The sequence below is a fragment of the Phoenix dactylifera genome, chromosome 11 (genome assembly GCF_051530095.1).
Source record: "Phoenix dactylifera cultivar Ajwa chromosome 11, Ajwa_hap1_PhDact_Kaust_v1.1, whole genome shotgun sequence".
NCBI lineage: Eukaryota > Viridiplantae > Streptophyta > Magnoliopsida > Arecales > Arecaceae > Phoenix > Phoenix dactylifera.
In genome coordinates, this window is record NC_143200.1 from 12399924 (window position 1) to 12414552 (window position 14629).

At 35.8% G+C, this 14629-nt stretch overlaps 1 protein-coding gene across 1 annotated transcript; it reads right to left on the reverse strand.

Annotated features, from left to right (window-relative positions):
- Positions 1-2227: 2227 nt before the first annotated feature.
- Positions 2228-14629, reverse strand: LOC103717256 (nucleic acid binding/RNA binding protein). The gene is made up of 8 exons (XM_008805573.5): positions 14422-14629; positions 8287-8355; positions 7372-7485; positions 6606-6688; positions 6434-6509; positions 5545-5730; positions 4553-4681; positions 2228-2545 (listed from the first exon to the last, which is right to left on the reverse strand). The coding sequence occupies exons 1-8, from the start codon at positions 14494-14496 to the stop codon at positions 2384-2386; spliced, it is 894 nt and encodes a 297-aa protein (XP_008803795.1). The 5' UTR covers positions 14497-14629; the 3' UTR covers positions 2228-2383.

A 14629-nucleotide genomic window follows, 5' to 3' on the forward strand; every position in this document is an offset into this window, starting at 1 on the left:
CAAGTGAGGGATTTTTTTTTCTTAATTATTTATATTATTGTTATTATTAGTTAACTCGGACCGGTTGCGTGCTAGTCTCGCACGCGAAGCGATATTTGTGGGAGCGCCGACATTCGGCCTCGCGCACGGTTTAAGGTGCGCGGGTTCGGGGGAGGACCGGGGACGGGAAGACTTCTGCGGACCCGATCGGACGGTAGATAGGAATTCAGATGTGATGACTTCAGCGGTACGATCAGGTCACGTGGCGATCACCCTTGGAGACTGTAATTAGAGCCCCTAGCTTTTTGTCATTATTGGAGGGAAAAAAAAATAAGAAAAGTTGTAGAGAGGGATCAAAAAAGAAAAGGACAAATTGTAGGCGTGGAATGTGAAAGGCATCACCATGTTACATCGAAACAAGATTTTTTTTTTTTTCTTTTACTTGAGTAAAGGTGCACTTTATGAATATTAAGAAATTTATGCAAAACAGATGGTCAATACCTTAGTGAGCCAGTAGAAGTTTTATCTGCATCATTGTTTGTACGTGAATCGCAACACCATTGGTGGGATGCATTTTGCTTGAGTGGAAACTTTTGCTTTTGCTGTGTAGCGAATTTAATTGTAAGGCACATGTTTTGCTTCACCCTTTTATACTTGCAGGTGCTAGAAATGTGGCCAACAAATGGTTCTTTCAATTACACCTCAAGTAAGCCATTGGATGCTACTGTCTACTCTCATTCTAACCTATGAGTACTCCATGTACCCTATGAGAAAAATATATAAGATTGAAAATGAATCGAATAATATCCGTCTAGATTTATTTTTGTTTCTGAATTTTTACATAAATAGATAAAAAATTGAGTATCTCACTATTCATATTAATATTTATGTTTGTCAAAGAAAAACGTATATGAATATTTATAAATAATTATCCAATGCATATTTGAATATTTGACTCTACGTGTAATCCTATTTTAATTTTATATAGCAACATAATTAATAAAAAAAATAAACGACTATATTGACTATATGGCAACCGGATCCATGCCCGGTCCTGCCCAAGATTTTCTATTTAGTTTCGGAACTCCAAGCCTACCACCCTGATGGCAGGCCCACAAAAGCCCCGGGAAAACCTCGCCAGCCCTAAAGCTGCTGCGCAAAGGGGCTGGTCACCAGGCATGTGGCCCTTCCCCACTTGAGGTTAATCACGCTCTAATTCTGATTCTCGGACTCGTAAAATCTCCAAGCTCTTATGCCTTTACATGCCTTTAGGCCAAGACCAAGCGTAAGATCTCTGAGCTCTCACCCGATTCCAGCTAACTTTTTCACCATGAAACATGTGAGAGCTGGATAGCCTTCCATGGCATACTGAAATAGCGCCCCCTCACAAAATCATGTTTATAAGACAATTGATAGCTCAAACCAATGCATTTAAATTCATGTAAAACACAGGAAGCCTCAGCAGTCTCCAATTAATTTCATGGCATATCTTTTAAACTCGTAATACAGTAGCAAATTATTGCTTCATAATCAAAAAAGTAACTAGTAGAATAATACCACAAATCATGTAACTCTGAAAGCGCTTTTCTTTTTGTCTTAAAATAACCGTGTTTAAAATCCCTAACATCACCATTTTATTCCATAAAGAATAAGAAAAATAAAGGAATGGGGGGCAAATAACAGTGTCTTAAAATTCCTAATATTTTTAACATCATGCAGTGGTAGACCCTGCGACACCCCACCCTCCCCCTCTCCCACCCCCTCCTTCATGCTCTCTGCTGGGACTATCTTGCCAGAATTTTTTTTGAACAGGCCCTAAATTCTTTGTGCTAACACTGCATGACAATAACATAGCCCTCTTATCAGACGTCAATCAGTCCATCCAACATGTTTTGCTCCTGCAAAATCATGGAGACCATCCCATGCCCCAAGATTTTAGCCATTCATCTGAAATTTTGTGTTTTTTTTTCCCTCATTCAGAGAACCCAGGAGCAGCCACACATAATGTTTGAGGAATCTGATCCTGCAATCCTAATAAAAGAGGGCAACTAAATCATCCACTTCCTTGATGGATTTTTTGATTGCTTAAAAATAGTGTGCGAGTTCCATCAGCATTTCCACTCCACCCTAACCTTCCCCATCTGCTCTTATCAGTCAAGTTCCATCAAGCGGGAAATATATTGTGAACTTTGCAGCAGGCCATCCAAACAAGCCCTGTTAGAGCAGCAGTATATGGGAAGAAGTGACAGATCTAACCTAACATGATCTCATAATCAAGCAAGGTAAATTGCGTATAATATCATGGAGTGCACCAAGTAGATTACATATAAAACCCCACTCAGCCTATGTCACCACTCTTTATGGTGAAGATGAGAATACTGATGGCATTCTTACTGACTCTGAGCTACTCCTCTACATCCACGGTAGCTCCCTTGAGGTGCAAGTGCTTCTCCCTCTTTTGGAACTCGGTCAATCCCTTTCCACTGCCGGTGACACCAACCTTGCCCTTTGGATCTTCTGGGGACTTGAAGATACTCTCTCGCTTTCTCCCTGAAAAGAACCCGATCTGCAACAACAAAAGCAGCAGTGGGAAAAGGAGAAATCAAAATCAAATTTGGATTTCATATATAATGGATGAACAGCATAACACAGTAAGATAAATGGTGCTGATGAGAGTTGAATGATGGTGTTCTATGATGTTCTATGATACCACATATTTAGCCAACCACTGATGTTTCTTAAGCAGATGTAAATATAGGTAAAACTCAGGTCTACAAGTTGCCTACAGTGCTGCAAACAGCTCTAGGAGAGTTCTCTCTCTTTTTTCTTTTTTTTTTTTTTGCTACGAGGGAGAGATCTCTTCACCAATCCCTCAAAAACAAGGATTAAGTCAGAGCTCATTCAACAGGGAATCTTTTTCCTTTTGATGACTTTCTTAACAAAGTATCCAGTTTCCTCAATGGACACATTTCTGTTATCATTCACATGCCAACTCTTGCCAACCTTCCATATTTGTAAAATTCTACAATGATTCAACCCTTTATGCACATTCGAAAGGTACTTGATGGGAAAAAGAAACAGTAGGGTTTATTATAATTAGGGATTTCAAATGAATCCCCACAAACAAAAAACAAGTACCGAATTACATGACCTCTCTTGGACCAAATTTGCAAGAATTGATAAAAGAAAAATACATGCATCAAATATTCAAAAGATTAATACAAACGGAAACATTAAGTGCATAGTCTAAGAGTTCCTGACATGCATCAAATACTCAAAAGACTAATACAAACGGAAACATTAAGTGCATAATTTAAGAGTTCCTGACAAGTAAAACACATATGGCTGGGAAAAGGCCTATAGCTTGCCCTAGGAGTTTCAATCTCAGAATATATATGCATTTTATTGTCATTAAAATCTGCGTTTAATGAAAGTCTTAGCTCTCTAAATCTGCTAAAAGACTTTGGTACCTGTATGCAGAATTAAGTTCAGTTCAAAGTTAAAAAATAACAAACAACACAAAAACAATACTCTAGCTTGGAAAGCATTGGTACATGCCTCTAGAAATTTGTACCTTTAGCAACACAAATATAGGTAACTTAGAATATCCCTAGGGGCTCGTTTGGTTCACGGGAAGCATTTTCCCTTCTAGGAATATGATTCCTGAAAAGCAGATTCCTAGAAAGAAGATGCCTGAAAAAGTATTTTTGGCATGTTTGGTTGACAATAGAAAAGTGACAGATTTCCAGAGTGCTTATGTTTGGTTGACCATCCACTTTTCTGAAAAAAATTATGTGTAATTCATATTATACCCTTAATAAAAATTAAGTTTTTAATGCCTCTTTACTGCTGAAGGGCTTTTTTGGGAAAAAAAATGGAGTGATTCCCGACTCACGGAAAAGTAACTTTTCCATGTTTCTCATGGAAAAGACTTTTCCATGAAACGTGGGAATCATATTCCCATGGAAATACAACTTTTCCGTCTTTCTCCTTTGAAAACTCCAACCAAACAAGAAGCATCTCATTACTTTTCCGTTGACCACACTTTCCTCTCATCTTTTTCCGCGAACCAAACGAGCCCTAGATGATTTTGGTGGCTAGAGATTCATGTTCATAACAAAAATTGAACACAGTACATGATTGAGTTTGGGGTGCAATATTAAAGCCTAACAAATATGCACCTTGGTGGTGGGATCTCAGAATTGGAGCTTATCGTCATCATGTCAAACAAAGAGGCTAGACAATCATAGGATGGTAAGCCACACAGGCAGAGATACAAATAAGAAGAAAATTGGCAAAAATACATGGATGCATAAAAATTTCAGCACAGATGTTACTAAAGAGGCATAACCCTGTTCCAATAATTACATGTAAAATGTTTTCACCCAATACAGAGACAACCAAATTTTGGACACAAATTGCCATTGACATAATCTTTACAGAACAATGCAGTATTCTGCTAAAACGTATGCCACGAGTAGGTGCATTTACCAACTTAATTAAGATGAAGAATCCCATAAACATCCAAACATAAGGCATAAGTGCAAATTCAAGAATGAAATAACAATTTTACCGTCTTAGCTTTCCCCTTCGTTGTCTGGAACTGCTGCCAAGCATTCTGACGCTTATTCTGCACAACTTCAAGTTGTTCAAAGCGAACCTTTGACTTGAAAGCATGTATTTTTTTGCGCTTAGCAGCTTTCTGCAAATTTATAGTCAGCCAAATACATCAATCCGCAGAAAACATCCAAAAGATAACTTTCAAGGGACTATATGACAGAACTATGACTCAAAAATTGCAAAATCCAAAAGATTTGGTATTGGCCTGAACCAAATATGAAACTCGGTTGACTTTGGAGTTGCTGCTGATACGAACTTCTGGAGCAAAATTTAAAAGTTTATTCTAATTATTCACATTTCTTTATTCTTCTAAATGTTTGGAAGTATTTTCCTTAGGCTAAACTTGAATTTTTCAAGTGAATCATCTGAGTTACTGTATAAATGTTTCATATACAAAATTATTTATTATAAATCCACCATAACTTCAAACATTTAAATTATAGGAATTTCAATCATTTCTATTTTACTCTTAAGGACCTGATTAAACTACCTCCATGCCACTTTTGTTTGCCACCATCCTTCTCCTCCTTTAACTTCAAATGAGGGCAACTCTAAATATCATGTCATAATTGCTGATGGCAGTGAATCCAGATAATCCAAGCAATAGTCACACCTCATGCCAGACCCAACTATTGCAAGTTTGCAACCAATAGCCAATTTATGTTCGATAATCATTATTTTCTTGCAAAACTGGATTAAAGTTATTAAGGAAAAAAATAACATTTAATATGATAGTTCAAAAGATTAACTAGCTAGCCATGCGGCAATGACTTCTAGTGGAAATGTCTATCTTGATGGGGCAAGAGATAGGATTTAAGATCTTGTTATGAAAGACATCTTTATCACCGCATGAAGAAGACTCATGCATGCCGTTGTCTGGGGGAGCACAGAAGCATATGCCATACACACTGGTACAACTAGATGTTCTGCACCAATGGTACTCACCACATCCTCGGCATCATTGGGATCAATGCGAAGTTTAGGAGGTAAACTGCGTGCTTGAAAGTCAGTCACAGCTGCTTGTGCAATCTTCCTTTTAATGGCTTGTTTGGTGGCTTCAGCTTCCCTCTCAGCTTCGAGCAAAGCATCAACTACTCCCTCCTGGATGGGCCTAACATTAGCAGGATCCACCTAAAATGCAGCAACATGGATGCATAAGGTTCTCTGACATTGCAGTAAAAAGGAGATAAAATATATAAAAGCAAAAGAGTGACTACTTTAGCAATGCCAAAGGATCCAGCATCTCGATTCAAGAATAAATCAATTGAGTAGACTGCAACATTGACATATTCTAAAATAGAATTACGATAATGAAGTTCTTTGAATGGAGAACATGTCTGAAGATGTATATGAAAGCAATATGGAGTTCAGCATGTGATGTTAAGTGAAGAATTCATTTGTATTTCAAAATAAAAAGCAGCATTAATAAGGTCAGGCAATTCAGCTAACAAATGTTGCAACTAACATATCAGAAAATTGAGTTAATTTTTCATCCAAATCCTTCAAAACATTCATAAACCATGACAAAATCTTGCTTAAAATAATTGTCATGCATGGGAAATAAAAGAGAATGCTCGATTTAGAAAAAAACTCACCATATTTATTATTCTAAAAAGTGAAACCACATTTATGACTGCCTTGACAGAAGCAATAGCTGACCAAATTGTTTAGAACTCAAGTAAAAAAATAAATTTTGACTTATTTTACCAAACTATTACACATAGACAAACTAGCCTCTTTGCCCATTTAAGGCTTGTCTTGCCACATATGAAACAAATTGCACAAACAAATATAAAAGTCAACGTTTATAAAGTTTGATTAATTCTGGGCATACCTCCTCCCTGTTTCCCCAGCCATCATAACAGACATAATATCCATTTGGCGTAAGAGCCTCAATTGTTGCATCGTACCTAAACATTCAACTAATCAACACATAAAAGAAAAAAGGTAAAGCAACTGAAAAGTAGAATGTACTAACTAGACTAAATAAGTTTTCTAGTACATACCATTCCCCATCTTCACTCCAAACAGCTTGAACTTTGGTGCCAACAGAAAACTTCTCATGAGATTTGGAAAGTTCACTTGATTCCTACAATGGGAACCATAAAACTTAACGAAAATAGACTGCCAAGATGAATCAGAAGCTCTATTTAGCAGCAAAACTTTAGTATATTGCACGAAAAAAAAATAAATTAGTATACACAGTATACACTAGACCAAAGTCTGCCAAACCGGGCCGAACTGCCCGGTTCAGGCAGTACCAAAACCGGGTCGGTTCGTCATTCATATTCGGTTCCGGCCTCTACCAGCCGGAGATATTGGACAGGCCGGTTCAGTGCCGACTCGGTCCGGTAACGAACTAGTACCGAACCGTACCAGGCGCCGACCGGTATGGGTCTCGGTACCGGTTCGGCGGACCTTGCACAGGATAATAAAACTAGTGTTGTTTCAAGCATAAAGAATTACAAACCAATGGCTGTTATTCCTTGCCCTTTCAATTAGCCCACTCCACAATATATTGAGACCTTTAACTAATTTTAGTAGATGATGAATTAAATGGACTATATATGACACTACTGACCAGCAAATTTTCTTCAGCTAGATATAGGGCTTAAATCTTAGTTTTGTGAATCCATCATCCTTGGAACTTTCATCAATCAAAAATTCATGATTTAAAAAATATAAAAAGGTTACCATTTTGACATTTTGCACAACTAGAAGCAAGGTGTGGAAACACAAGATTGTCTGTCACACTATAATCAAGAGATTTACCACTTTGGACTGGGAGGACCCATCCAACAGACCCTGGAGGGACACATCTAAACCAAGCTGGGCAGCCTCTGTTTGCCTTGCAGTTGCCAAAAGCTCCTCCGTCAAAGCAATAACCTACATTCTCAAAAATTACACTAAGTTCAGCCCAAAAAGCAAGGATCCAATTATTGTTATTTAGAAGCCCAAACTCCACGAACTTATAACAGCAGTGTGAGCATCTGAAATCAGGAGATTGCAAGCAGGCAGGCCATCACGACACACATAAAACCTGCAAAGAACCAAGATAAAGGGTGATGGGCATCTTAAAAAGCCACGATTTCTCATATATCGCTCTTCTTTTTTAATCATAATTGCCCATATAGCTCCAAGCAAAGTTCACCATCTCAGTACCGGACCCATACTGGTACCATTCTATTACTATATTGGTACACCCAATACGGGGGGTAGTTTGGCATACCGACACTCGGTACCCCCCTCTCCTAGGGTACCATGTACTGATTCAGTACCAGTATGGTACAGTACCGTCGATACATACTCGTACTGACCGGTACGGCAAACTATGGCTCCAAGCACTTTAAAGAAGAGCTATTTTGCGACAGAAACATCCTTCTCACCTTTCAAGCTATAAAGAAACATTAGCAGCCATATGATGCTGCCTTGCTTGAACACTGGTCAACCCTTGAATAGAAAAAGCACAATCGGAAAAGCAATAGAACATGTTGAATTTTATATAGGCAAAAACATAAAAATAACTTTAAAAATAATAAATAAAATATGGTTTGCTCACTCAAAATTTGCAGTAGTGTATTTATCTTACAAAGAATCAAAACCATCCAACAAGATATTGTCAATATTTACCTGATAAGATGATCAGCATATAACAGGAGTAATAATCATAAAAGGGAGACAGCTCACCTCTTCAAGCTCCTTCTCCATATCTGCATACTCAGAGTTTCCAGGCTCATCAATCAAAACCTTTCTGACCTGAAGTACAAGTTTGCATTGGTAAAAAAAAAAAAAAAGATATTTCAACAATCAAAAATAAAATATATAAAATAATAATAAGAAGAAAAGGATTGGAGAAACTCATGTAACAACAATTACTTGCTAATTATTCAACAACCTAAAATTACACAAGAATGCAGAGGAAATTTGTTGTCTTGGAAGAAGGCAAGATGATAAATAGATGTTTGAGTCACAACAAATGAAAAGAGACAGTCCCATCGTTAGAGACCAAACACAAGAGGGAGAAACTCACTAACAAACTCACACTAATTTGTTCGCAAAATAACATGATATCATACAACAACCTGACAAAGGAATTAGACTGATGGCTAGCACAAATTTATTTGACAATATACCTTTCACAACATATCAATGCATAGTGAGAGTTCTGCTTTCATTACATGATTGAGACACATGCTTACAGCGCATATTGGTGATTCATCAGAACAGTTGGAGTTCCATTATCATTACACCAGCAATGTGCACATGCAAGACATGTGAGCTTGCACATATAAGAGAGATGGGAAAGAGAAGCTTAGAGGAGGGAAAGGAAAAATGGGTATCTGGTGAAGAATTTCGAGACAACCAGGTATCCACTTTGGTATTTATAAAAAAGAAAAAAAATATCAAAATGGAGTTGAACTTGGAGTCAAACCCCGAGTTTGCATTATAGTCATCATTACTACACAATATAACAAAGACCACCTCACTTGAGTACGTGCCCCTGTAAATACAACCTTAAAGATGTTTTGGGGCTTTCCATAAATCAACTAAGTTTTAATTGCATACAGATTTAGCATGTTGCACCTGCTATGCAAGCTTTATCCTTTGTACTTACCACAAATGAACAATCATGAGAATTTTTTATGCTTATGCTGCCATCTATTGTACCATGAATGCATCAGCAGGTAGGCCAAAATCTTGATGCTTTCACCTCCATTCACAAGATTATCTTATGTAAGTACGCACTTTTAAAGCCCACCTAATGCAATACCTATTGTTAAAATTGGTAGCTACTGAAGCATAAATAGGTCACCTTATTTGCTATCTTTCTCTCCGAATGAGATCTCAATTCCAGCTACAGTTTCATATCTTACAACTAGAATCCCTCTTTTTCCAATCCGATTCCTCCACCGCAAACTCAAGTTGATTCAAGCATCGTACACTTTTTATTTATTGGGAAAACCCAACTACTCTCTTGCAAATCCATGAAACAACTCTCAGACATTTTTTTTTCCTTTTGGAAGATACAGAAGCAAAACAAATAACCAATTGAAGACCATGCATACTCTTGTTCAAAATCAACGTCAAGTTCCTTGCATCTAGTTTATACCACAAAAGACTATTATGTTGACCAAGGACCTTACATGACACTCTACTGGTCATGCATTTTCAAATTAATAAAAAATATGTTCCATGAAACCTTTATACCTCTTGCACTCCAAAACTAGTTTGATTATACAGATATTCAGAATTTCACTTTAACTATTAATATGGAAAAAGAGAATTACAACCTTCGTACATAAATGTTAGGGGAAAAGTAGATAAAGGGACAAATTTTTAACTCTCTAAAACGATCATTAAGTAGAATCGAATCTCAATTTCAAAAAGGCAATCAGGACATTTCAAGGCTTCTGGATATTACATCGACAATTTGACCCGGGAAAATTTTTGCTGCTTATCTAACAATGAAGATTCACGGACCGAGCAGACCTAGTATAAGGTAAAGAAGTTGCCTACATATTGTAATTATAGATCAAACAGCTTTTAACAAAATGCTCGATAATCCAAAAATTTCTTGTGGACTGTAGAGCTTGTTGTAATGCTAGATTAGATAAACTGACAAGGAATTGAGAAAAAATCATATGGAAGATCGTTATGCAATGTTTGCTTGTTAATGTTTATAGACAAGAAAGAAAACATGTGGCTGCGAAAAATCCTAAAATCCTATGCAAGTATTATATAATTATATGAATTTACTTATGGGTGTATATGTCGAATGGTTTGAAGATGCCTACTATTTTTACCTAAAATTTCTCCCGTTCCATTTCCTTTTAGGTGCCTGTACAGGTAACTAAGTAATGAAACTCAACATTAGTGTATGATGAGGATAAAAATGGTTACCATCTTGAGAAAAACATGTCAAAAAGCTTTTAACTGAAATCATGTTCTATAGCAAATTCAAGTAGAAAAGCAGGGATCTAAAGCTATTGGGAAAAAAAGGGATATAAAAACAAGTACAGATATGTATGAAATGATATAAAATATTGCACAAAATCGACTTCTAATTACCTGGGTCTCAAAGAAATGTGGTATAGGGTTTAAAAAGAACAGATAGCAGAGTGCATGCTACATGTATTAGTAAATAAAGATAAATTTTGAGAAAGTAGCAATAGCAATGAAAGATACTTGTATTTGCATGTAAGCAAGATCCCATAATAGAAGTAAGATCCCAGATAGAAGATTCCATTTACTAAGAGAGAGACTAGGAGGTATTGAGTAATATAGACTCATATTGAAGGACAACTAAATATTTGCTTGCTAAGTCAAATGGAAGGAGTTCAAAGAATAACAAAAGCGCAACCAAGTTTTGTGAAACATCATTGGGTTGTTTTTAATAGATATCGCCTTAGATACAGAGGCACCACAGGACCTGCAAAATTCAAGTTATGTAAGAAACAGGAATTCAGATTTTTATCACTACAATCAAGGATTTAAGTTTCAGCCAAAATGGCTGAAACCAATCCATTTCGGCCGAAACTGATTGGTTTATATTGAACCAAAACTAACCCCCAGTTTTGGGTTTCAGTTAGTTTCGGCTGAAACTGACTGAAACTAGTCATAGATTTTTTTCAAGCTTTCTTTTGATGTTTTTTAATAAATTTGCCATTTCTTTGTTTATTTAAGTACAGCTGTATATAGTACCAATGTCCAATGGATTTTCTTTTTTTCTTGAGTTAAAAAAGGATATATAGTAAATATTAATTCTTGATGGCCAAGGCCTCTAGTGACCCTTGTCTTACAACTTCACAAAAATTGTTCTAAATAACTAAATACAGTATGTTTTACAAAAAATAATATTTTTTCATAACTTCATGGATCAATGAGGCGTGGAGTCATCTCTATCAATACTCCAACCCACATTGTCATAATGATAACAGCCACTATTATTGACGTGACTCACCTTGCAAATAGTATGTGGTCTTGAACAAGGAAATTGTTTTACACACATGTGCACTTGTCTTGTTAGTTTATGCTCAAGTGGTTAGGGATAAAATGGATTAGATACTGGTATATCCACATCCATATCCACATGTTTCAATAGATATGAATACAGATATGGATCTTAAATCGATATAAAATTAGTAATCATATCAGTGCCTATGAATATAAATATGGATATTAAGCTCATATCAAAATAAGTATCCATATTTGTTCTAAATAAATGCAAATGCAAGTTGAATATTAGTTATATCCATATCTTCAAATCCTAATATGGATATAGTTTAACATTATTTCTAATATAAATTGGATTTTGAGTAGAATTCAATAATGAGAACTAACATAAGTAATATAATCATAAAAGATGGGAATGGAACCCACTATCCAGATCACATGCGACATATAGCCAACTGATCCACTATCAAAATCGCAAGCTATGCACGGCTAATTAGGTAAAAGTCTTTATCAAAATTCAAAGCCGGACTAAAGATCGATGCAATCAAGGGTCTAACTCCCTAGGTCACTGGTCAAATTGCTGAGTCAATCAGCCAAACTTGATTTTGTATTGGAAATATATTTAAAAATTAAAAATACTTAAAAATAAAATGTAATACAAAATATTAATAAACTTTTGCATTAAATATCACCTCTTGAATTGCATGGATTTATATTCCACACTACTCTTTAATTACAAATTAAGTGGAAAATGATCATGAATCATCTAATATTTTAAAAAACTTGGAATAAAAAAATTATACATAACAAAAGAATATGATATTTTTTAAATTATTTTAAACAATAAATTTTGAAAGTATCATAAAGACTAAACTAAAATATATTTATTTTTCCATTTTCTATCAAAGGAAGAAGGATTTTTATGAGAAGAATTAATTATTGAAATACAAAGCATACTTCAAATTACTCTATTTAATGATGCGAATGGATTTTGAATAAGTATGACAAAAAATCATTATGAAAAATGGTTAGTAGTGATTAAGATCAATTGTTCGTTCAGCGGTTCGATTCCAACTTCTAATCTTATTGATGCATTTTTTGAGACCAATATTCGCGGTTATGTATCGTGATCCGATCGGATACAAAATTTGTATCCGAATCTGATAGAAACTGGATATGAAAACAGATTTGGTTGGATAATGCCCAACCTATTTTTAGCCTTTGATTGATTGACATTTAGTATTTTACTTAAGATATTGATACATTCCTATAATGCAGATTCAACATAGTTTATTTTGAGATTGAAATTACCCAATTTATATAAATTATGATCCTAGAAAACTTAAAACACAATTAAATGATGGGAAATGACTTTCCTATAGATTAACATCAGCCTGAAACTACCCAAATTTTATAAATTATGAATATAGATAACCTAAAACACAATGAAATAATGGAAAATAACCTACCTTGATTTTCTTTATTTCTTAAATTTTCTATCTTTGATTTTTTTTCTAGATTTTTTGGCCAAAACTCTGAAACTCAGAGGGAAATTGTCAAAAGCACTGAAATTGTAAAACCAAAACTCTACCCAAGGGACTGAAACCAATTTTAAAAATCTTGCTATTAATTTTCATATTGCTTTGAGTTTTCATAAAGCTTAGGAACAACGTAGAACCACATAAGAGTAGCCTCAATGAAGAACTGAGTGAGGGAAGCCATAGAAGATGGTGTCGGTATATGAAATGTTGGCTAGAGATATCCTGTGTGAGGAGTTCCCACAGAAGCAAATGGGTAAAAAAAGGCTTGATATAAGTGATAGACATATTTGAAAAGAGTTTACTTTTTCAAGGTATTGGTCCTTTTTCCCCTGAGCAGAGACCAACAGAAGAGTATAACCCATAATACCAGGATACATGCATCACATATCATGTTGTCTCTTGGCATCAAAAAATAAGAAATAAAAGCAAAACAATAAAAAATAAAAATAAATAAGACAGAGAATTGGAGAAAACTGAGTTAACATGTGTGATGGTCTTAGGGATAAAATTTTGATGTTACAACAAGCTTCAATAGTTGATGGGGGACAACCGCAGTGTACAGCCATCACTACCCAGAAGTTTGTTGGTCACCCCAGTGCTGCCATTTCACTTCTCAACATCATTATGGTGCATCAAAGCCCATCTACTGATGTGAAAAAACATGGTCAGATTCACGAGATTTGTGGAGTGTAAGAAGTGTCTGGGTCAGCACACAAAATCTCAGAACAAGTTATTCCTATTATTGATGAAAGCTTTCATGTTCAAATGAAATAAATTATGGATTCATGTGCAGCACCAACCAAATCTATTATTTCTGCCACTGTCCTGGTTCCTGAAGCTCCCAAATCTATGTTTTCTAACTAGCAACTGTCTAATCCCCATAAATTTAATCCAATTTTGGAATTCTTGCTAAGTTCTGCAATATCTCATGATAAAAATCATAAATTTATGCAATAATAAGATGAAAGGAATTCAGCCAATAAGGAATCAGTTGCTTGACTTCAATTGTTAATAAGAAACACAAAGCAGCAACAAGAAACAAGAAAAGCAGTAATTCCAGAGCCAAAAAACCCGTAGTTGATGTTTCTTTAATGAAGCCTATCAGAACTCACAAATAATGCAAACAATCAAGAAACAGATCCAAGAAACAAAAGGTAATAACAGAAACCCTAGAAACAGAAGAAGCATAACAACACCATGATTGTGGAACAAAACCAAAATTCCTTGTTTAAAAGACCCATCAAACTCCAAAAGATTCAAACTTTGAACCAAGAACCCATTAGTACTTCCAAAAAAAATAGCAAGGAAAAGGATCGCAAGGATGGACCTCGCGGAGCTGATCTTTATACGTGGAGAGATTCGCTGCGAGCTCTTCGGTGCTTAGATCCTCGCCCCCTTGCATTTTCCCCCTTTGTTCTTCCTTGTTACTCTTGTGATCTCTCTCTGCTTCGAATAGTTTCAGCTTTGCAGAACAAGGGAACCTTGTAATCTTTTGGTCCTTTTAGCTAGGTTTCTTCCCCTTCGCCCTATCTCGG

Bases quoted from the DNA above. Each gene is read 5' to 3' on its own strand.
- LOC103717256 (XM_008805573.5), bottom strand. From the start codon at position 14,496: ATGCAAGGGGGCGAGGATCTAAGCACCGAAGAGCTCGCAGCGAATCTC. The intron at 7,486-8,286 runs GTGAGCTGTCTC...TTGAGAATGTAG, and splicing joins TGGAGAAGGAGCTTGAAGAG to GTTATTGCTTTGACGGAGGA. The intron at 6,510-6,605 runs GTATGTACTAGA...TTGAATGTTTAG, and splicing joins TGGAGTGAAGATGGGGAATG to GTACGATGCAACAATTGAGG.